This window comes from Oryza glaberrima, chromosome 10 (genome assembly GCF_000147395.1).
Source record: "Oryza glaberrima chromosome 10, OglaRS2, whole genome shotgun sequence".
Taxonomy (NCBI): Eukaryota; Viridiplantae; Streptophyta; class Magnoliopsida; order Poales; family Poaceae; genus Oryza; species Oryza glaberrima.
The window spans coordinates 17,343,799-17,366,196 of NC_068335.1; the positions used below are offsets into that span (position 1 = coordinate 17,343,799).

Below are 22,398 nucleotides of genomic sequence, written 5' to 3' on the forward strand. Positions count from 1 at the left end.
TTCATAACACTAGTAAAAGAATTAATAGCGTTATAAGCTGGTAGTAATTCCTTTACGACCATTTAGGAATTATGCAGTACGATATGGGGGCATTCATGCAAGTAAATTTGTTACTTTTGAAGGGAGCATTTATGCGAGTAAATTTGTTACTTTTGAATGAGTAGATGTGGAAAGCTGGGAGTAAATGGAAAACTCACTTTAGTAAATTCGTTACTTTTGAAACGCGGAAAGATACTAAAATACAAAAACTCGGAAAGAAAAACTAGACGGTACTAAAATGCAAAAAACAGAAACTGGAGAGAAGGAATGAGAAGGGAAAAAATCTGGATGGTTAATATTTTACCGGGCCTTTTGATGAAGCATGGATAAGATGGAAAATAGAAAAAATAAACACGAGGTGATGTGGTAAAAAAAGAAAAGAAAAACGGACGGAGGGAAGGTGTGATGCGGAGGAATGGTGGTGTGGTAAAAAGGGAGAAAAGCATATGGAAAAGAGAAAAAATAAACACGGAAGGTGAGGTGGTAAAAAAGAAAAGAAAAACGGACGGAGGAAAGGTGAGATGCGGATGAATGGTGGTGTGGTAAACAAGAGAAAAGCAGAAGAAGAAAGCGTTGTGCGGTGCTCAAACTAATATTTTAGCGCTACCGTTAATTTGATGCTATAATTATTGTTATATTTTTATTAAACATAGTCAAACTATTAATAAATTTGACTTAAAAATTAAAACAACTTATAATATAAAACGGATGGAGCACATGCTATGAACCTATGAGAAAAGATGTTAACGGTTATGTTGTGTGCCATCGAGCAGATGATAAATCAATCAAGGTGCTAGATGATTGGTTGCCACCGAATCATTGCTAGACCAAGTCATGATTGTAAAGAGTATCCTTTTTATCCACTTGATCTGTTAATTTTTTTCTCTTTAGAGAAAAAGAGCAATTACAAACCTTACGGCATTTTAACTTCAACAGCCCAACCCACGGTAGCTCTTTTAGGTGGTGTTTTAGATAGATCAAAATAAAAATAAAGTTAGCGTATTCAACCATTAGCCTATAATTAATTTTATAGTATTTAGTTATTACATACTTAAAAATAGATCTATTATATTCAAAGCAACTTTTATATTTAAAAACGTTTTACAAGAAACACATCATTAAAAGAAATGTACTACGTTAATTAAGAAAAACCGGGGACTTAATAATCTCCTAATATTTGATCATCCGGGCCCACGTGCACAGAGACACCCCAGCTCACGCCCAGCGAAGCTCCACTGCCCCAATCTCCCGCAAAAGCCAAAAATAAAACCAGATTTTAATTCGGAGTACTAATAAAAAACAAAAAGAAAACTTAAACAAACTCCTCTCCATCTCCGTCTCCGTCTCGTGTCTTCTCGTCTCGACCCATCCATCCATCCCATCCATCGAAATCCTTCTGCCGCGTTTCAAATTTCTTTCTCTCCTCCGCTCTAAAACCCTACCCACCCCCACCCGCCGGCAGATCCAGCGAACTCGCCGGAGATCGCATCGGCGGCGGCGGCGAGGGTAGGGTTCTGGTGGTGGTGCTAGTGTGTGTGGGTGTGGGAGGAGGGGCTCCCCGCGCCGCGCGTGTGGGGGGGACATATGGAGGCGCAGGCCACGGCGGCGGTGAAGGAGGCGCTGGCGGCGCTGTACCACCACCCCGACGACGCCACGCGCACCGCCGCCGACCGGTGGCTGCAGCAGTTCCAGCACACGCTCGACGCGTGGCAGGTCTGGGCCCCTTCCCCCTTCCCCTTCCTCGAGCCGAATCGTCTCGATCTCGCACCTGTTTGGGGTTCGTTAGTTGTGTTGGTCCTGATGAGATTTTGGCTGCGGTCGTGCTGATTCCGCAGCGGGGTTGTTGTGGAGGGGGCGTTCTCTGGCCCTTGTTGTGTGTGTGTTGGGGGGTGGGAGGGGGCATTGCGATCTGATATTTGTTGGAGCGGACTTCTGTTCCGCTGGTTAGGTGACTGATTGCACATTGTATTTGGTTCCTACGTTTGAGGCTACGGTTGATGCATTAACAGTCTGGTGAACTTAGGGTTAGAGCTTAACCAGCAGCTTTATTAGTATGTTGAATCATGAAGTACCTTTCAAACTAGATTTTATTTTGGATACCGAGCGTAGATCGTGGCATATTTGCTGGGAAATCGAGTTCAGCATCGTGGACTTTTATGCAAGTTGGATGAGTTAAAGCTTGCTAGTGTTTGATGCAAACTTAGGTTCGTTCTCAGTTCTCACCATTGGGTTGTGCTATGATGTGTGGCTTACCAATGTGGCTACACAAGCTTATGGACTGGCTGCCGAAGTGAAACATGGAGGATGATGAAATCAGCATATAGATTTTCGGCGCATGGATGTGTATATTTGTGACTCGAAGAGAATTCCTTAGAATTTTTATGCTCCCACTCACCTTTTTAATTTTGTGTTATTAAATTTTATCATATTCCTTATTTAACTGTTTTACTGTAGGTGTAGTGCGTAACTGTGTACTCCTAGTAAATTTAGAGGCCCCCCTTTAAAACTCTCTTCTCTTCAGTGTTTGGCAGATCCCTGTTTCCCCCTGTTACAGTGACATCTTGTTTGTGTTTGCGGATGCTGTTCTTTTAGTAAATTTATGGATGCTAGTTAACTTGATGACATCCAAATATATTTTTCTATTTTTAATTTGCAGGTAGCTGACAGCTTACTTCATGATGAAAGTAGTAATATGGAGACTCAAATCTTCTGCTCTCAAACCCTCAGAAGCAAGGTAAATAAATTGATATGTATCACTGCTTCTCTTCTAATTATTTAAAAAACTCTGAAATTGGTCTAATTCTTCCTGTTGTCTTTTAAATTATCCCAATACCAGGTACAAAGGGACTTTGAAGAATTACCTTCAGAAGCTTTCCGTCCGTTACAAGATTCTCTATATGTAAGCACCAGTTTTTGAAGTTCTTGTTTTTCTTTTCTTATTAGCATATTATAATCAGTTCAACTAAATGTTGTATCAAGTAGAATCAGTCTTCTATTTGGCTGCCATTTCTGTTTGATAATAGGCGTTATTTCACTTGCTCAAAATAAAATAAAACCAATTTTTCAAAGTTATGTCATGTCATGTTCAGTGATGGATTTGTTTACCTTTACTAGTAAGATTTGGATAATCTTGTGAAGATCTTGTTTTGTTTCACTGCAGGCATTGCTGAAAAAATTTAGTAAAGGACCACAAAAAGTTAGAACACAGGTAATCTATACTACCTCCATTCCTTTGTACTTGTTATTTAGGATATTGATACAATCACCAGTACACAATTTTGACTTATACCTTTTGTAATTATATACTCACAGCATACTAAAAATATAATCATATTAGTAGCAAAAAAAAATATTAGTAGCAAAAAAATCTTAATACGGTCGTGTATATTACTAGCAAAAAAAAATATATCAAAGTTTGATTGCACACATTCTAAGACCACATTTATTTGAGTATATAGCTTGTAATTAAGCAATCAATTTTGTATTTCACAGTTATAATGGCAAACTACCTTTTGTGCCATCTTCAGATTTGCATTGCAATGGCTGCTCTTGCGGTGCATGTACCTGTAGAGGACTGGGGAGGTGGTGGGATTGTGAATTGGCTAAGTGATGAAATGAACTCCCAACAAGACTTTATCCCAAGCTTCCTTGAGCTGCTAACTGTTTTGCCACAGGTACATACATGTCTAGCCTCATATGGACTCCTATCATATACCCTATTGTTTCCATGTCGCTGAGTTCATCCTATCTTTATAATCCTATATAGGAGTGAACAGTTTTACTTCAAGTCTGTCCTGTAGTTTGGTTAACTCATATAGAAGTACCATGAATCCTTCTGACACTGAAGGATTTGCGTTAAAGAAAGCTGAAATATGATCTCAATGCCTTGTAAAATGTGTGCTATTATATTTTGTGCACAGGAAGCACCAAAGTAGTACCATTTTTGTGGTTATTGTCTTGAGTAAAAGAAAATGAGTTGAAGTAAAACAATTCATTTTTTTATTGTCCTTTTGCCATTTCCAAAAAAAAGAGAGATATTTTAGTAATAGTAGATTGTACATGCTGATTGATTCTATTTCTGAATAATAAGTTAGAATTTTGATGAATCACATTAATGACTTTTGACATATTTTCTAAATATTATGAACCTGTAGCCAGATATCTATTTTAAATCACATAAGTACTATTATGCTTGTAATTTTGCCATGTGCATATATGATCATGCTTGAATTTAGAGTTATGTACACCAGCTACCATGGTTCAAGTAGGCGCTAGTCATTAGAGGGTCAGTGAGGCCGGTGCCTAACGGTAGGAGCGTCTAGTTGCTGCCGCCAAGGCGCACCTAGGTCCCAGGACCAACTTGGCTAGGGACTTTGAAGCAGTTAGTGAGCATATATGACATAAAAGAAAGACTGTTCACCATTTATATTGCAAAACTAGATCCCCCAATGCAGAGCAGCTGCATAATGCACCATCAAATGCCAAATTGCTGCGGCTACCTGGTGCCTAGAGCCAATTTTTAGGACACTGCCAGCTACTCAGATTTCTATAGCATATTCTTCATTTTTCTTCAATGATGTCCTTTCAGGAATGTTCTAGTCATAAAATAGCAGCTCGTCCTGAAAGGCGCCGACAGTTTGAGAATGACCTTCGTTCATCAGCCGAAGTTGCACTTAGTCTATTGACTGCTTGCTTGGGTATTGATCAACTGAAAGAACAGGTCAATTTCCTTCTCTTCAAGATTGTTTTTCATTGGCACCTTAGGAGCTTAAGTGGCAAAGAAAATATTTTAAGTTTGCATGTTAGGATAAATATTTTAAGCTTGCATGTTAGGATCTCTTCAGAGATAACAGGCAGTTTATTCACTGCAAAGTTATTCATAACTCATCTCCTGTGAAGCATCTATTACCACATTTCATTGGTTATATTATGACAGATGACATCCTAGGCTAATAGAAAGGTTTGACTGGAGGGCTGGTTTATAATGTGCTATTCTCATTATCTTGGTATATGAGAATGGTGCTATTTTATGTTTCATGTCAATTTCATATTCCACTTTAATATACTTAGATGGTGAGAAACATTCAGCCTTTCCAGACAGCAATATCACATTCAGGCATGCTTTAATATGCTTGATCTCAACCCAAAAATGCATAAAATCTGCAATCTGTAAACATAAATCAATTTATGTGAGGTTTATCTGTAGCTAACCTGATTGTTCCTTTTCAGGTTCTGGAGGGTTTTGCTTCTTGGCTTCGTTTTTGTCATGGGTATGCTTATTGGACTTTAATCTAATAGCACTCTATTCCTTTATAATGTAGCTTTTGTAGTACATTGAGCATTTTCTATTCTTAGTAAATATTAAACAACTGCTTCATGACAGTATTGGCCTCAGGAATTTACTGAGTTATTCTTTCTGCCAGAATCTCCGCATCTAATCTTGCTTCGCTTCCTTTGGTCTATACGGCACTTTCTTCGTTGAACTCTGACCAATTTTTGGAGGCAGCTGTAAATGGTACTGATTGTATATGATCAAAATTTCATTGTATTTTACTTACCCATCATCCGTTAGTTTATTATCACTTTCTCTTCATGTTCTTTTCAATTGTTCAGTTTTTAGTACATTATTGTTACGATAGTTATGTTGATCTCAGTAACATTTTTAGATTTTGTTTCTGTTCACTTGCTGCAGAATTGAGTCTATGCAGGCCAATTTGCAGTGATGTTGTGTAATTCTTGACAATTCTGATGTCAAATTCGTAGATAGTTTAAGTTCAGGAATAAGGAATATTGTATACTCACATTTGGATGTTAACCAGCAATTAACTCTGGTATAACTCATAAAAAGGGAGCTTTCACAGCACAGTACAAAAAGCGTACCAGATTTCAGGTTTTGACATGTTAGTGTTCATGTTTCATGCTTCAATAGGTTCTATAAAAACAAAGTGCAGGTTCCAGGTGTTGACCATAGACAATGCGAGAGGCTTTATTAGGCTTCAACAAGAGTTTCCAAAATTTCAATGTAGTTCTGAACAAGGTCTAATAAAAAGATCAAATCCTGGTGCAGACTTCTAGAGGGTAGTGTAAATGGGTTGGTGTTAGTGCATGCTTAGGCGCTATGGCGATGGGGCCAATGGCGGTGACATGTGTCAACCCAGCTATAGGTGGCAGTAATGTTGTTTGGAGGGAGGTGGTGACAGTTGGGGTTTGATGTGCACTGTGTCTTTGATGCAGCACCAATCCATACGGGGGGCTGCCATACTGGCCTGAGGGTCCATGTTCTCCTTGTCATCGCATGCTGTTGCAGAGCACAACCTTGCGGACTGCTTCAGCACCGCCCTCTTCTTGTCCTTTATGATCTGCAATGCCACCTCTGTGCACTCATTAAGGATAGATTTGTGGATCTACCCCACCCTCGTCTAGCACTGCTCATCATGGAGGTTGCGAAGAACAACTGAGTGTGTATGTAATAGATAGAGCTTGAGCTGTGGCTTCTGTGCTAATTTCAATGATCAACAAGCTTGGTCAAAAGATGGATCTTTTCCAGCTTTAAGTCAGATTCTGAAGCTGAAGCTATCTTCTTTTGGAAAAGCGATCTGCCGAAAATCCAGCTCTTTCAGTTTCTCCATTAGGCCTTCCATGCCCTGTGCGTCCTCCTCGCTCTCTCTCGCTGTGATATCTCACGGCGCATTGAAGAATTCAGGATTTAAAGTGGCAAGTGTGTCTTCACTGCTTTTGCTTCCTGTCGTCAAGTTTGTGGCTTCTGCATTGGCTGTCATCAATCCAGAGCTCATACTCTGTTGCTACTGACATACGTCGTTGCTGCCAAGATCTGGGTTGGCATGCTACTGTGCTGCTGTTTATCTTCAATAAAGCATCCTATTGGCAACGGTAGGCATAGTTAATTTGGTGTTTTCTAAATGATTTGATTCATAGAGTTCTATTAGAGATCAGATGAAAGCTGAGCATGGTTAGGTAATGTAACCTTGTCATTGCTTTCTAGTGGTAGAAATATGCTTTCTAGTGGTAGAAATCTTTGAACTGTTATCCTTATGGTGTCAAACTTCTTCCAAGCAATTTTTTAAGCTCATCACTTATATTGAAATGAAATTTTGGGCTTATAAGCTAAGAAGCTGAAAAAGGATGGCTTATTGAATCAATTAAGCTAGTTTAAAGGACCTCTGGTATTCTATACTCACTGTAATTGGTCGCAGGTAGTTACGTTCAAGATAACTGTTTTTACACCCATGTTTTTGTTGGAAGCTCACTAATTCATTTTATTTAAACTGACAGTTACTTCCGAATTGATACATTTTACGGTATCTCGAGAATCTAATGGCATCACCGAACAGCTTCCACTGATTCAAGTTCTCATTCCTTATGTTATGGGTCTTAAGGAGCAACTCAAAGATTCATCGAAGGTTTGAAATTTCCTACCAATTTTACATGAACATCTGATTTCTCTATTTGCGAAACTTCTCTTGTTCATATATTTCAATGGTTTGGGTGATACAATACATTAGCAAAGCAGTAAAATTTGAATAACTCTATTTTGATTTACAGGATTCAATAGTGATTATTTTTGTTGCCTTCATGTTACCTAAATTATTCTTTTATCCTATAATGGTTTTGTTGATTTTTTATTCCAAGCAACCCACAACAAACCATCTTTTAAAATGAACCTTTGAATTTGTGTAAAGCAGAAACTTTGCGATAATTATGGTGACATTTGTCACCTGTTTGTGCTCATTATCCTCTGGCCATATAATTTGATTTAGATAACAATTAAAAGTTGCGAACTAATGAGGGTGCTGAGCCTTTCAAATAACCCAATGAGTTTAAGGAGAATCTAAATTTTGAAACACACGCTACACTAGTTGATTGTTGCCACATATATTTGATTTCACTTGTGATTGAACTTCATCTTTCTTTTGTTTTCTCTTTGAAATGTCACTTAGTATTATGGGACACAAATTCAAAAGTTTTCTGAAACGCACATTGAACAATGTATAATATTATGTTTGGCATTTCCCTAGTTGGCTAGTTGGACCTATCAAATTTGCTCGTAGTAGACTTTATGTTGATTTTTTTGAGAAAGTTTTATTTCCTATGTATCACTTTCACAATTTTGTGTTGCCCTTTGTATCATTATATTGTTCCTTTTAACTTTTTGTGCCATGAGAATGTGATAAATATATTTTTCATTACTTTACTGTCTATAGTAATTCATTTCTACATTACTAGGATGAAGAAGATGTAAAAGCTATTGCCCGTTTGTTGGCAGACATGGGTGATTCTTATGTTGAGTTGATTGCAGCAGGTAAAGCTTCATGGATGATGCTTACTGTTGTATATCCTGAGATTCATGTTTGAACAAAGTTTATTGTGATCATTTAAGTATGAGGGTATTGTGTTTATTTTTTTATCTTTCTACAGGTTCTGATGATGCCATGCAGATAGTGAATGCATTACTGGAAGTTACTTCTCATTCAGAATTTGACATTTCCTCCATGACATTTAATTTCTGGCATCATCTTATGCGTAACCTGACCGATAGGTACCACTTTACTAAATGATAACTTGTTTTTCACAAGAAACAACCCATTCAATGCTTACACATCTTAGGGGTTCGTACGCATCATATGGATCTGAGGTCTCAATCAACACTGAGAGGAATAGAAGATTGCAGCTATTTCGTCAACCTTTTGAAATTCTTGTTTCTCTGGTATGTTTTTGAGAGGGTGAGGTTTATTAGTATAACTGTCCTCTGTGTATGATGTGTCGTGTAAAAATAAACTTGTCATGCTAACTGAATCAGGTAAGTTTCCGAGTTGAATATCCTGAGCTCTACCACACCTTTTCGGAGGAAGACCAAAGGGATTTCAGACATTCCAGATATGGTATGGTACAGTGTTTCTTTTAACCCAGTTGCTCTTGCAATGTTGGCCTTTTCATACAACTTGTCAAGTAATTGGATCCATTTTTCTTCAGCGGTTAGTGATGTATTACTTGACGCAACTGATGTTCTTGGAGGTGATCCGACGCTGAAAATACTTTTCACGAAGCTGATTCAGGTGAACTTAGCTTTTGACCTGTTCTTGCTTTAAATTTATCTACGGTTCCAAAATAACCTTCCTCACAAAATGTGGAATTTTAGTTACTGGTTGTTTAGGCATGTTTAACTGTTCTGAAATCCTGGCATGAGAATCTCTTTTTGAGAAATGTGCTTAGTGATTCAATGTTGTTTGTCAGAGTTTGCATGTGTTCGTTTGCGGATATTCTGGAGGAAACCTGGGATCTAAGTTAATTGATGAATATATTATGCAAATTCTTTGTGCAAATTTTTCCTATACTTCTACATCTTCCTTCTATTTAATAATTACCTACTTTTTTTTTTCAAAAAAGTTCTTTTGTTTGAACACACTAATTGCAGAAAATCTCATTTCAGACTCCTAAAGCTCTGAACAATGCAAATGACATGGATGTGTACTTCATCCAGTTAGTCTAAATTTTCAGTTATGCATGATGAATATCTTGTGGGACTTCAGTTACTTATGCAAATCTTATTGAACTAGGTGCTTTAAATTGTTACCATCACAAGTTTTGTCCATCCATTTGCTGGCTTCTTATCTTATGCATAATTACACACCTTAGTTCCTTTCTAGCAATCCATGTGCTAGCGCTATTCCTACTTCTATTTATTTTAGTTCCTTTCCCATTTGGTTTGTGTGGTCTGACTAGGGTCTCATCTTAACCACCATCTTGCTTGGGACTAAAGGTTGATGCTGTTGTTGTGTCCATGGCGTGGTGATTCTTTTAACATGGTTACCAAACAGTCTCTATATTCATTGCATTACTGTTGATTATACGATGTGGCACTTGGTTGCTGCCGTCATGGTTGCTGCCTAACCATACAAACAATGGACGGGGGGAAGCCAGGAGAACGTTGGTTGGAGGGAGGGAGAGATCAGCTTGTCTGCTGTGAGTCTTTCATTGGTTAACGAGTCCGTTGGGATCTTTTATGGCCTTCTAATATATGGTCATGTGCTAGTTAAGCTATACACTAGTTTGTAGCCAATAATTCAATAACTGAAATAATTCAACAAATTTGCCATGCATTATGGTGTCGCGTCACTGCATACTCAGCTAACAGGTGTTGTTGTAGTGTGGTGTCTCAGCTTGCTTTTTTGCTATGGCTTTTAACCTCTGCTATATCTGATACTTGACTATTACTTTCCTGGCTTCCTAATCCTGTAAAAGATTTATATTTAGTAATCTATAATAAAAGATTGGACTTTTATATCTCAGGCATGTGGAAATGGACAGAACCAAAAATGGCAGCCTGTCGAGGCTGCGCTGTTCTGTATACAAGCCATTGCTAAGTCAGTCTCAGTTGAAGAGAATGAAATACTACCACAGGTATGTATATCATTTTGGGTGTATTTTAATGTTTTTACTTATGCATCATATGCTATTTAACTGATGGTTAAGATCGCTGTGTGGTTACTTTCTACTGTGCTTAGTGCGTAAATTTACCACCATAGCTTTATACTGGATGCTGGTCATGAAATGTGTTGCTGTTATTTGAAGGTCATGTCACTGCTTCCCAGCTTTCCTCATCAAGAACAGTTGCTGCAAACAGGTATGTTTCAGTTTAATTGAAAGTTCATAACTCATAAGTCCTTGTTTGCAGCTCACTGCTTTGAATTTTATACTGTGACTGGGATTCAGGTTTCACTGTAAGACAGTAGCTCGTTGACACTGGTTGAGATTTAGAGTTCTGACAAGTTAGGGCTGTTTGTTCCTAGATACCAGGATTTATGATAATTTTATTTTGGCATTGTTGTACTTGCCCTAAACCAAATATTATGTTTCCCAATAGTTTCAGATTCGTATGTGTCTTCATATGTTTTCCCTTTGTTTTGGATGGTAGTTATTCTATTGAAGTTTGCGGTCTGAAATGCCAATTGGTTCTTCCCTAGCCTTGTTATGAGTTATGACGATGATTGGAGCTCAAATGTACTTGAAACTGCAGTTTGTTCACTCATTGGAGCATTTTCAAAATGGATTGAAGCCGCACCATCTGAACTGTTGATACTACCACCTCTGGTTGATATTCTCAACAAGGGTATGAGTACATCAGAGGAAACAGCTGCAGCTGCTTCTGTGGCATTCAAGTATATATGTGAAGGTATGACTTGAGTATTCCCATACCTTAACAGAATCTCTGTTATTTGTGTTCATATATTTTTTTTCAAAATTTTGATATTCTTGAGCTATTTCCTGTAACTGAAATGGTTTGTGTGGCCTTGTTAGTCCTTGTAGTTTAACATTTGTAGTTGTGATGTACTGTAGTGTCCATGAGATATTCGTCTATTTCCTTGCTGGTTGAATCTTAACATAAAATTGCCTTGTTGTTACAACTAACTCTGTACCTAAATTGTCTCCTTGTCTATGACAGACTGTAGGAGAAAGTTCTCTGGTTCGTTGGATGGCCTTTTCCAGATTTACCAAATTGCATTAAGTGGAGTTGGTGGTTACAAAGTTTCTTCAGAGGACTCATTGCATTTGGTTGAAGCCTTAAGGTTCGTTTGTTCCCACCAGTGCTTTAGTCATTTGTTGCTACCTTTGTTTTGGTTTTGTTCAAAATCTCACCTTACATGTTCTTGCACTCATCAGTGTGGTTATCACGACTCTCCCACCAGACCATGCTCAAAGAGCATTGGAGTTAATCTGCCAACCAGTAATTAATCCCTTGCAGGTTAGTATTGATCTTTTACAGTCATTTGATGATTTCGATTTTTATCAATGCTAATATTGTATATACCGATATAATAGGAAATAATCCAGCAAGGAGATACAGTGCTTCAGCAAGTTCCTGTTCGGCAATTAACCTTGCATATAGACCGATTATCATGCATTTTTAGGTGGTTATCTCCCACTTATATATTTTTCCACAGAAATTTGTTCTTTATTTACTAAATTCTCTGATTTTTTGCAGCAATGTGAAACTTCCACAAGTAGTTGCTGACGCTGTCAATAGATATTGGCCAACATTGAAAAGTATTTTTGATCAGTGAGTATTTCAACAAAACAGATATGGGGAAGTTACTTTTGGTATTATATTCAGGAAATGTTTCATCTGTTTCTATTGTATTGCTACTTCTGCAGACGGGCATGGGATACACGGACCATGGAGTCACTATGTCGTTCTTGCAAATTTGCTGTGAGTTTACCATTTTATTTTATTTAGGTCTGGAAGTTTTTTTTAATACAATGTACACTCTGATGGAATACAAATACTGTCACAAGTGCATAAGGGTGGTTTGGCTAAATTCTAGGATTAGTTCGACAGCAGTGCGCGCACACTTTCCAAAAGTAGCAAATGCTAAATTTCATGTTAAGTATTTTTCCTCCACTCTGTACTTCACTATAATAGAGAGTGCCCATGTTAGTTGCCTAAATGCCTTATAAATTATTACTACCTCCATATTTTAATGTTTGACGCCGTTGGCTTTTCGTCCAACGTTTGACCATTCGTCTTATTCAAAAAATTTATGTAATTATTATTTATTTTATTATGACTTGATTTATCATCAAATGTTCTTTAAGCATAACATAAATATTTTCATATTTTCACAAAAAAATTGAATAAAACGAATGGTCAAACGTTGGTCAAAATGTCAATAGTGTCATACATTAAAATACAGAGGGAGAGTCTGTCTGTTGGTGTCAGTTGAGCATCGTGCAATTATGAATGATTAAACTTCCATAATAAATCAATAATGAGTTTTTGCTCTGGTGATGAAGGTAAGGACATGCGGGAGGTTCATGGGATTCACCATTGGTGCAATGCTTGAAGAAATCCAAACTCTGTATCAGCAACACAATCAGGCTTGCTTCCTTTACTTGTCGAGTGAAGTTATTAAGGTTATATATGTTGAAAGATCTTATCAATGCATTTTTTGTTGTATCTTTGATTTTCTGACAATATTTTTTATTAGATATTTGGGTCTGATCCAGCATGTGCAAACTATCTTGCAAGTCTGATTCAGGCACTTTTTGGCCATACAATACAGCTCCTTCGGACTATTCAGGTTCTGTTCTCTTCTTCTTTTTTTTTTTAATCTGGGAAATTCAAATATTCAAATTATGATCAACAACATGACAAGTAATTACTGAATTGCGTTATCTATGTTTGCAGGATTTTACAGCTAGACCGGATATAGCTGATGATTGCTTCCTGCTAGCATCAAGATGTATTCGTTACTGTCCAGATTTATTTGTACCTACAGAGATGTTTCCAAGATTGGTTGACTGTGCAATGGCTGGTATAACTATACAGCACAGGTAGTGCCTCGAATAGTCTACCTGACTCGTCAGAGAGAAATGCACTATACATGAGCTTTATATTCTGTGCTCAATTCTTTAATGCGGTTTTGTGATGGCTAATTTATTGTCTTTCTTTTTCTTGTGTTATGTAACAGGGAGGCATGCAAGTCTATATTATCTTTTCTATCTGACGTATTTGATCTTGCAAAATCACCTGAGGGGGAAAAGTACCGAGAATTAATAAATACAGTTATACTTCAGCGGGGTGCAGTACTTACTAGAATAATGGTTGCTTCCTTAACAGGAGCTCTGCCATCTAGTCGCTTGGAAGAGGTACACAATATGATTGTGTGTTATATGGTGTTTCCTTTTTCTTATTGTGCTGCTTACTGAAATTTCATGCTTGAAAAAAATATGAACTAACAAACCCAATATTAGAGTTCCGTGTCACCAATTAAAATAATAATTGATAAGAAGAATGGAGCATTCACTTTTAAAAAGCCTTGGAAAACATGTTCTTTTATCCCTTTTTTTGGGGAAAAATAATCCAAATTCTCACTGTTCTAAAGTGATGAAATGCGGATGAAAACTGACAGATAAATTAAATATTATATATTAAAAACCTAACAAATAGCTTAGAACGAGTGCTCTAAGCAATACAGTAAAATAAAGTTTTTTTTTTAGAAACCATATTTTAATAAGCATGGAGCAAATAATTTGCGGCAATAATCTGGTGGATAAGCGGAAAAGAGCGCTACCTAATTTGGTCTTCAGAATCATCAAGTTCCTTTTTGAGGATTTCATATTTCTGTTGCGTTAAGGTTCAATTTTCTGTTGGATTACTCTCTGCTCATCTTCATTGACATGAAAACGTTATTTAATGTCTACTGTTCTGCTTGACAATCAGACTAAATTTAGGTAAATTGTTTTTCCAACTATTATCCATAATATTTCATCTCAAATGCTCTGGAATACTACAAAACATCCATGTCATGATAATCTACTGCCATCCCAAATAACAGTTAAATCATTGGAGAATTCCCACTTACCACTGTTTTCACCGATTATTTTTAACAAACTGATGCTATTTTTTAATAACATTGAACTACAATGTGGGATGTTTGAGGGCAAATCTGCTGTTGTATCCTCGTTTCAAGCTGTGTTGACAAGATTGTAGGAAGCAATTTTGTGTGTAATTTGAAATTTAGGTGCACAAGATGCATATTGCATCCATAAAACAGGAATAATGAAAAAAATACTAGGTGGCATCTCTTATCAAACAGCTGATGTCACCTCACTATATATGCTCAAATTGTGGTCAACACTTGAACTAGATGTTGAAATGTATTCCGATGATTTACACTTTATTGTATTTGTATGGATGTGTTCTTGAATTCAATCACTGTTCAATGAGCTCTGCCTAGCCTATTATTCCATCCCCTACAGCTCTGTGCGATCAGTTCAGTCCTTTTTATGAATAGAGTGACTGGAAGTGCTATTTGTTCAAATGCTTCCAACTGCATTTTCCAAAGCTTTTCAAGACCTTGTTTGTGTCCCACGCACCTACTATGGCCTGAAGCAACAGGTGTTGGCTAAATTGGCACAAACTGTTCGTACTCATAGCCTGCCTTTTTTTTAGTTCCAATTGTCTTCTCCAGGTTCTTGCTTTTGATTGTACGAACAGTATTTGACAGTTTTGTTAATTCACTGATTTGTAAGAATTTTGATTGTGCTTGTAAAATAGAGATCTTCCCAAGAAAGGCCTTAAGAAACCGTCTTCCCTTTAAAATGTTACAGGAAATGCTAGAAATCTAGATCCTGACTCCACCTTATGTTTGATGCGAGGATGAATTTTCATCTTCTACTTGGAATTTTGCAGGTCTCGTATGTTCTGGTGTCCCTTAGCAGATCATTTGGTGGGAACATGTTGAGTTGGGCAAGGGAATGTATTACCCTTATACCACCACAAGCCTTGACAGATTCAGAACGTTCAAGATTCTTGAATATTATATCTGATGCATCATCAGGATCTAGTCTTGGTTCCATAACAGATAGATTTGCAGAAATCTCAGAAGTTTGTAGAAGGAACAAAACTGTGCAAGACATAGTTCAAGGTGCTTTGCGGCCACATGATTTATCCTTCACGGTTGCCCCCCCGCCATTGTGAGAACAGGACGTTTATACAAGACCAACTGAAAGTCCATGGCGGTTCATCTTTAGTCAGTGTTGGTTGATGCCTCCACAGCTTCTTTGGATCTTTTTTTCTACTTCATACAGGTTTGAGTTGCGGCACCATACTGTTCAGATTTGTTCAGAGGATAGATAGGTTAGTGGTGGTCACTGTAATTCTTTTGTATTTCGTCGTCACTGTACATGTTCCATGCATTGTGTATCTGGGAGGAAAGTTGTGTTGTATTATGTCAAAAACGAGGTGGGTATACATCACTGGGGGAGATCACACGGATGGTGATCTGCCTTTTGGGCCTGATTTTTCAACGGCCGGCCAGCTTCTATCAATTTAGATGGCCTTCAATTTTTTTATTGTTATGAAGACCTCTTCATTTAAAAGGATCCCTTTTATGTTTAAGTAGAGTGATTGGACTTCATGCCAGAGTTATCTCAAACTAAAGTTTTAGAAGGGTAAAATGACTTATCATGCAGAAACGTTCTGGTTGGTTGATGAGCATCAACTGACTAATCTCAGCCTACACTGTGGGACCATGACAACGTTTTCAGCAGTGGACTGCTTCAATTGGCTGGCTGTAAAGACTGGTTCAGTGAATAACATTTCGGTGATCTCTTTTTTACCTCTGTTTCATAGGGCTTGGAAAAATTCGAACCCAATTGAGTGCTCTTTTGGGGGTATTCCATGATTCTCATGGGTGGATAGACTACTTCATAGGACAAAATACAACTAACGTTGAAGAAAGTCGAAACCAAACCCAAAAAATTGAACGAAGCATGCGGAAGATCATTTTACTCAGGGAAAAGTACCCGTTTTGCGCAAGTCATTTGATTTGTTAAAAAAATAAAACAAAATTGAAAACATAGATTATGCTGTTGTATTTCACTACACAAATTTGGATGATCAAACTCGGTCAAAACATCTAGAAAAATAAATCAACTTAGGCAGTAATATAGTCAAGACCATGCACATGTGGGTTCATTTTTCTCTTCATTTGGCATCGAATTTATACATGCATATATGAAATATTGAAGTATGACATCACAATCCATGCTATCAAATTATTTCGATAATGTTCATGATTATTCGGATGGATATGTATAGCAAGGGCATATACTACATTCTATCCACATGTTAGGAACGGATGCAGATTCTCTGCAGCACTGCGGATGCAATAGCAGTAACTCACATGTGGGTCCGGGCCCACACATCAGTCTGCTACTGTATCATCACTACGGCTTATGGCAGCATCCCCAACGCCTTGCCGTACTCGACGGCATCATCGAACATATCGTCCAGGTTCTTGCACTCGTACTCGAACCCTTCCCCGACCAGCTTCTCTGACGAGATCAACATTCTTGGCTCCTCGGCAACGTCGCCAAACCTGCACACCACCATACATGATGACACATACACTCTCCATCTCATAAAAAACCAACCTAGTAACGGATGTGGCATATCCTAGTACTAGGAATATGGGCATACCTATATTTAAATTCGTATTACTGGGATATGTCACATCCAATGCTAGTTTGAATTTTTATGAGATGCAGAGAGTAATATACTACGCTATGATAATCTGTAGAAAATTAAAACAAACTAAAAGATAATTATGAACAATTTTTTTTCATACGTATATTGTGTCATAGAAAACGTTTTGTTAGCAGTATATGTGTCGTAAACGTGTATATTTAGCAGCTTATTAAATCAAGACATACGTTTTTGTCGTAAACGTGTATTTTTTACGACTAATGTATTCTTCATCATCAAAACATGTATTGTCGTAAACGTTTTGTCTTGTTTACGACTAAATGTTCGTACAAAAAGTTTTGTTCATATACTACGTACGCTAACGTAGCCGTGAATATCATTCGTAAATATAAAGACCGAATTAAAGAAAGCTCATTATCAAAAAAAAAATTATACTCCGTATTTTAATGTATGATGTCATTGATTTTTTGACAAACGTGTGACCTTTCGTCTTATTTAAAAAATTATGTAATTATAATTTATTTTATTATGACTTGATTTATCATTAAATGGTCTTTAAGCATGACATAACTATTTTTATATTTACATAAAATTTTTGAATAAGACGAGTGGTCAAATATTGGTTAAAAAGTCAACGACGTCATACATTACAATACGGAGGGAGTACTATAGTAACAAAAATATTTATGTTAGCAGTATTATTAACAAAAATTAGTCATAAACGTGTCCTTTTGTCTCGATGATTCTTTAAGTGGTAGATAAATTTATACGCAGAAACAAACATTAATTACAACCCTGCCCCAAATCAATTTAAAATTTAAATTTTAGCTGCACCTAATATTTCTAAAATATAAATAATAATTGGACGATATATTTCAATACTATAAAGTTGAAAAAAAACTGTCAAGTAATGTGTTCCGTTTAACTATTTTTTTTTATATTTTGGAACGGAGAAAGCATAAGGCACGTACCCATCGGTTTTCACATTGTACTGCGGGAACTTCCCGGCGAGGAAGCCGGCGAGCCGCGCCACGGTGGTGTTGGCGCCGCAGCAGAGGTATCTCCCTCCCGCCGCCGCCGCCGCCTCGCCCTTCTCGGCGAGGAACACCTGCGCGCGGCAGACGTCGCGGAGGTGGACCAGTGGCGTCGTGCCGCCGGCGAGATCCTGGGTGGCCTTCAGCATCTCCGTCGTCGCCTCATGGCCTGATCAATGAACCGAATTACCTTTCACAGTCACAGGTGAGAATTGCAAAAGCCATGGACGAGACGACACGGCGGCCGGCGATCGATCGAGCGCGCGAGCGCTCACCGGCGAGCAAGCTGAGGACGAGGGAGCTGGAGTTGAACCCCCTGGTCGCCGGCGCGGCGCCGACGACGATGACGGGGAGCACGGTGACGAGGCTGATGCCGTTCTCCCGCGCCACCCTGCTTGCCTCCTTCTCCGACCGCACCTTCCCTGCCCCGTACGCGTTAGCCTGTATCTCAAACAACGCATATATGCACGCAATTACCTCCCCATGCAGCACTTCAGCCAAGAGAGAAAGAGAGACTGATTTTTCACATAGATCATCAGTTCAATTCCACATTCCAATACGGTACAAGATTTTTCTGCAAATCAATATAATTATTTTCGGTTGAAACTACAAATTCAAAAAGTAAGTATGGTTATCCTTAGGGGGTATCATAGGATTGAATTTCTCCGAGAATCCTTTGTTTCAAATGAGCCCTTAGTTGGTACATATCAAATCATAAATCATACTTCCATCGATCAAAACAAATAGAGGAGCGGCATAAATTTTCCGATATACTCCCTCCGTCCCTACATATTTGATGCCGTTGACTTTTTTTAAACATGTTTAACCGTTCATCTTATTCAAAAACTTTTATGAAATATATAAAACTATATATATACATAAAATTATATTTAACAATGAATCAAACGATATGAAAAGAATTAATAATTACTTAAATTTTTTAAATAAGATGAACGGTTAAATATGTTTTAAAAAGTCAACAACGTCAAATATTCAGAGACGAGAAAGTATATGTATACATACCCAATTTGCAGATGGGTGGTTGGGCAGGGTAGCGAGGTAGTCGAGGTCGGACCATGACGACTCGTCCACCACCACATGCCCATCGTCGCCGCCTTGCATCGTCGTCCTGCCGTCGTGGAGCACGGCGGCGACCGACGATGTCAGGACCACGCGCTTCACCGTCGCCCTCGCTCTCACGCAGGACCCCATCACGTTCAAAGTGCCTCGGACGTTGGTTTCAGTAATGTCCTCCTGATGGAAAAAAATAATAAAAAAACTTAATTAAGAAAATGCAGCATGCAGGAAATATATATGTGCAGAGTTGGTGCTGACACCTCTTTATGATCAAACAATGATGTAGCTTCTGATCTTGGCGACGATATATATAAAAACCTACCGTGGGTTTCACACTCGGAACGAACATGGACGGCTTACCATGCGAACTAATGAATATTTATGTTATTAAACTACTCCTAGGTAAAGGGTAAAGGAAAAGAACAGTTCATGATCGATTGATAGTTTATTAGCATGAAACAAAGTCTCTTCATTTCTATTAGGTTTAGAGGTATATTACGACTATAATAAAAACAAACCCCGGTCCCAAGCAAAGAAGCATAATATGGAATCAAAATTAACTTAGACTTAGGATTGCTGGTTAGATCAGCCAAATTTCTTCGGTCAAATAACAGTAGGGCGCGCCATCGGTCAGACCTGTTCCTAAGGGTCAGTCAGACGGCTAGGTGCTCAGTCAGACCAGCCCCTGCGGGAAGGCTTTCATAGCTTTCTGAACTTAGCCCAAATTTAGCTTTCTACTAAATTTGGCTATCAACGTTAGCAACAAAATAGTGGTGTTACTGGAAGTTAAGTTAAAACTAATATCTATGTTAATTTTGTGTAATGAATCGATCAATATTCAATTACCTCAAGATTTTCTGAGTCGACGACCACCGGTGCAGCGACGAGGAAGACGAAGACGCAGCCGGTGATGGCCTCATCGAAGCTTCCTTCTTCGTTCAAGTCGGCACGAAAGATCTTCAAGGGGCCAAGTGACTGCAGGTCCTTTAAATGGGAGATCTTCTTCTCGTCATCTGAAATGTAAAACCAGAACGGTTGGTAGTATCAATCAGCCACGCTTCGGCTTAAGAAGTACTAGAGCGGTGAAGAGTACTCTTAATCAGGATTGCAATTTTGTTTTTCACATTTCTATCCGGCCAAGAGACCTTCGAGCTTAAACTAGAGTTTTGTTTGAGGTGTATGGTTTTACCTCAAGGGATTAAATTTTGGTATCCATATTTTACGCACATGATGTTCCACTAGTGAATGAATATTGATTTGTTCATACAAATTGTACACAAACATGCAACTAATATCCTCAGCCTTTGTCCATTCAGTGTTTGTTGGGACGACACATTCGTGGGTGTTTATACATTCATCTTTAGCTACATGTCATGTAAAACTTATGGTCTAATTACCATATAACAATAGATTAAAAATTACTATCTATCACGAAAAGCAGAAAACAATGAAACAAGATTAATACGTAAGGCACAAAACTAGTAAACAAAAATATATATACTCTCTCTGTTTCCAGACATAAGCATGCGTAGGATTTGGATTTTTATATACATTATAAACATTCCTGGGTCATTAATTTCAATAGACGAAGGTCCAAGCATTCTAAGCCATCAGGTACTTACAAAGAAAATATAAACGAGTCGAAATTCAAATTTTAACTAATGAGATGACCGAAAGGAAAAATATTTTATCCTAACCTCAATCTTTCCTAAATAAACCCAGAAATATACTTAAATTTAGAAACGGATGGGAGCAGAGAGAGATCGTACCGGGGTTTCTGACGGTGGTGTTGACGGCATATCCCTTCTCCAGCAGAAACTTGATGAGTCCTGAGGCAATGTAGCCGCTCCCACCGGTGACACACACCGTCTTCCTCCTCTCATCAGCCGCCGCCGTCGACATCGCTTGCTACTCGATCTCTTGCTAGACTAATTCAAAGTTCAAACAAGAGGTGTGTGGTTGTGGCACAATGCAACGGATATGCAATAGTACTCTGTATATATGGACGACCAAAGAGATATCCATATTATTGGTGCTCTTCGTATATTTGGCTCTTGAATTCTGCTTCCTAATGGCCCTGCCCCTTTTTCTGAATAGCTAAATGGCTGCGTGGGTGATTTGATTTTGTGGTAACTATTCTATTCGAGGGTGCAAACGGATAATTAACTACTTCCTCCGTTTCATAATGTAAGTCTTTCTAGCATTACTCATATTCATATAAATGTTAATGAATCTAGACAGAGATATATATTTAGATTCATTAATATTTATATAAATGTAGATAATGCTAGAAAGTCTTACATTATAAAACGGAGAGAGTATTATAAAATTTATAATGGATTTAAAACAGTTTGATAAGAAATTCATATATAAAATTAAGTTTTTTACTTAATCACACGTACTCCCTCCGTCCCAGAAAAAATAACTTAGAAACGGATCGACTGACCTGATTCGTTGTTCTAGATAGTTCTATCTATTTCTAGTTTGATTTTTTTTAAACAGAGAGAGTACTGTTTTAAGAGTCTGGAGAATGTGCCATTTAATAGAACGATCCTATTCTTAAAAATATGAAAGCCAATTTAGAAGATAATCTCTCTCGTGTTCAGTTTTAATTTGGAGGTGTTTTGCCACCACGCACGGCAGCACAGCAGACGTGCCTGCGACTTACAATGATGATAATTAACATGGTGAAAGTTTTGTAACTCAGCTGCGATGATTAACATGATGGCATCGAGTCATTGGCACATGGTACATTAGATTATATATATAAGTCGTCATCATGTGTGGCCACATTTTAATTAATTAGCTGCGATAGTGACACAACAATCTTCAAAACAGTCTTGGGATGTCACCAGGGTTGGTTTTCATTTTTTAAGGGTTAAACCATGATTGTCTTCCTTTTAATAAATGCAACCGCTGAGATCATTGAAATTGTTTTGTGGATATTGGCATCACACGGATCATCACAGTTCTAGTTTCCATTTTATTTAGCTTACAGAGTACGTAGTATATATATGTTGGCTTATTATGTATTACTATCGTGAGAAAACAAACTAAACCAAGGATCCCTTGTGATTCCCTATATCATTTGACACTCAAACTAAAACGAACGTGGGTCATTATTAATTAATCTGTATTAATTCAGCGTATAATAGTCGGGTCTCTATAGTGGCCAAGATTGTAATTTTAGACATGGATTATTAAACGAGCTATATATTTTGGGAGGCCGTTGATATATAT

The 22,398-nt window shown here is 37.9% G+C and overlaps 2 protein-coding genes across 2 annotated transcripts; one reads left to right on the forward strand and one right to left on the reverse strand.

The window, feature by feature from the left end:
* The first annotated feature begins 1,362 nt into the window (after positions 1-1,362).
* Positions 1,363-15,918, forward strand: LOC127786350 (transportin MOS14). The gene is made up of 27 exons (XM_052313728.1): positions 1,363-1,752; positions 2,696-2,773; positions 2,876-2,938; positions 3,200-3,247; positions 3,567-3,713; positions 4,628-4,759; positions 5,269-5,309; positions 5,463-5,554; positions 7,333-7,460; positions 8,284-8,359; positions 8,476-8,596; positions 8,665-8,764; positions 8,858-8,939; positions 9,031-9,113; positions 10,348-10,458; positions 10,630-10,681; positions 11,075-11,230; positions 11,501-11,624; positions 11,719-11,800; positions 11,878-11,966; positions 12,041-12,115; positions 12,211-12,265; positions 12,850-12,969; positions 13,044-13,136; positions 13,244-13,389; positions 13,527-13,704; positions 15,251-15,918. The coding sequence occupies exons 1-27, from the start codon at positions 1,624-1,626 to the stop codon at positions 15,536-15,538; spliced, it is 2,889 nt and encodes a 962-aa protein (XP_052169688.1). The 5' UTR covers positions 1,363-1,623; the 3' UTR covers positions 15,539-15,918.
* A 616-nt stretch (positions 15,919-16,534) lies between these two features.
* LOC127786352 (anthocyanidin reductase ((2S)-flavan-3-ol-forming)-like) lies at positions 16,535-21,063 on the reverse strand. Its single transcript, XM_052313729.1, has 6 exons — positions 20,928-21,063; positions 20,005-20,171; positions 19,105-19,335; positions 18,357-18,522; positions 18,019-18,250; positions 16,535-16,940 (listed from the first exon to the last, which is right to left on the reverse strand). The coding sequence occupies exons 1-6, from the start codon at positions 21,058-21,060 to the stop codon at positions 16,796-16,798; spliced, it is 1,074 nt and encodes a 357-aa protein (XP_052169689.1). The 5' UTR covers positions 21,061-21,063; the 3' UTR covers positions 16,535-16,795.
* Between the last annotated feature and the right edge of the window lie 1,335 nt (positions 21,064-22,398).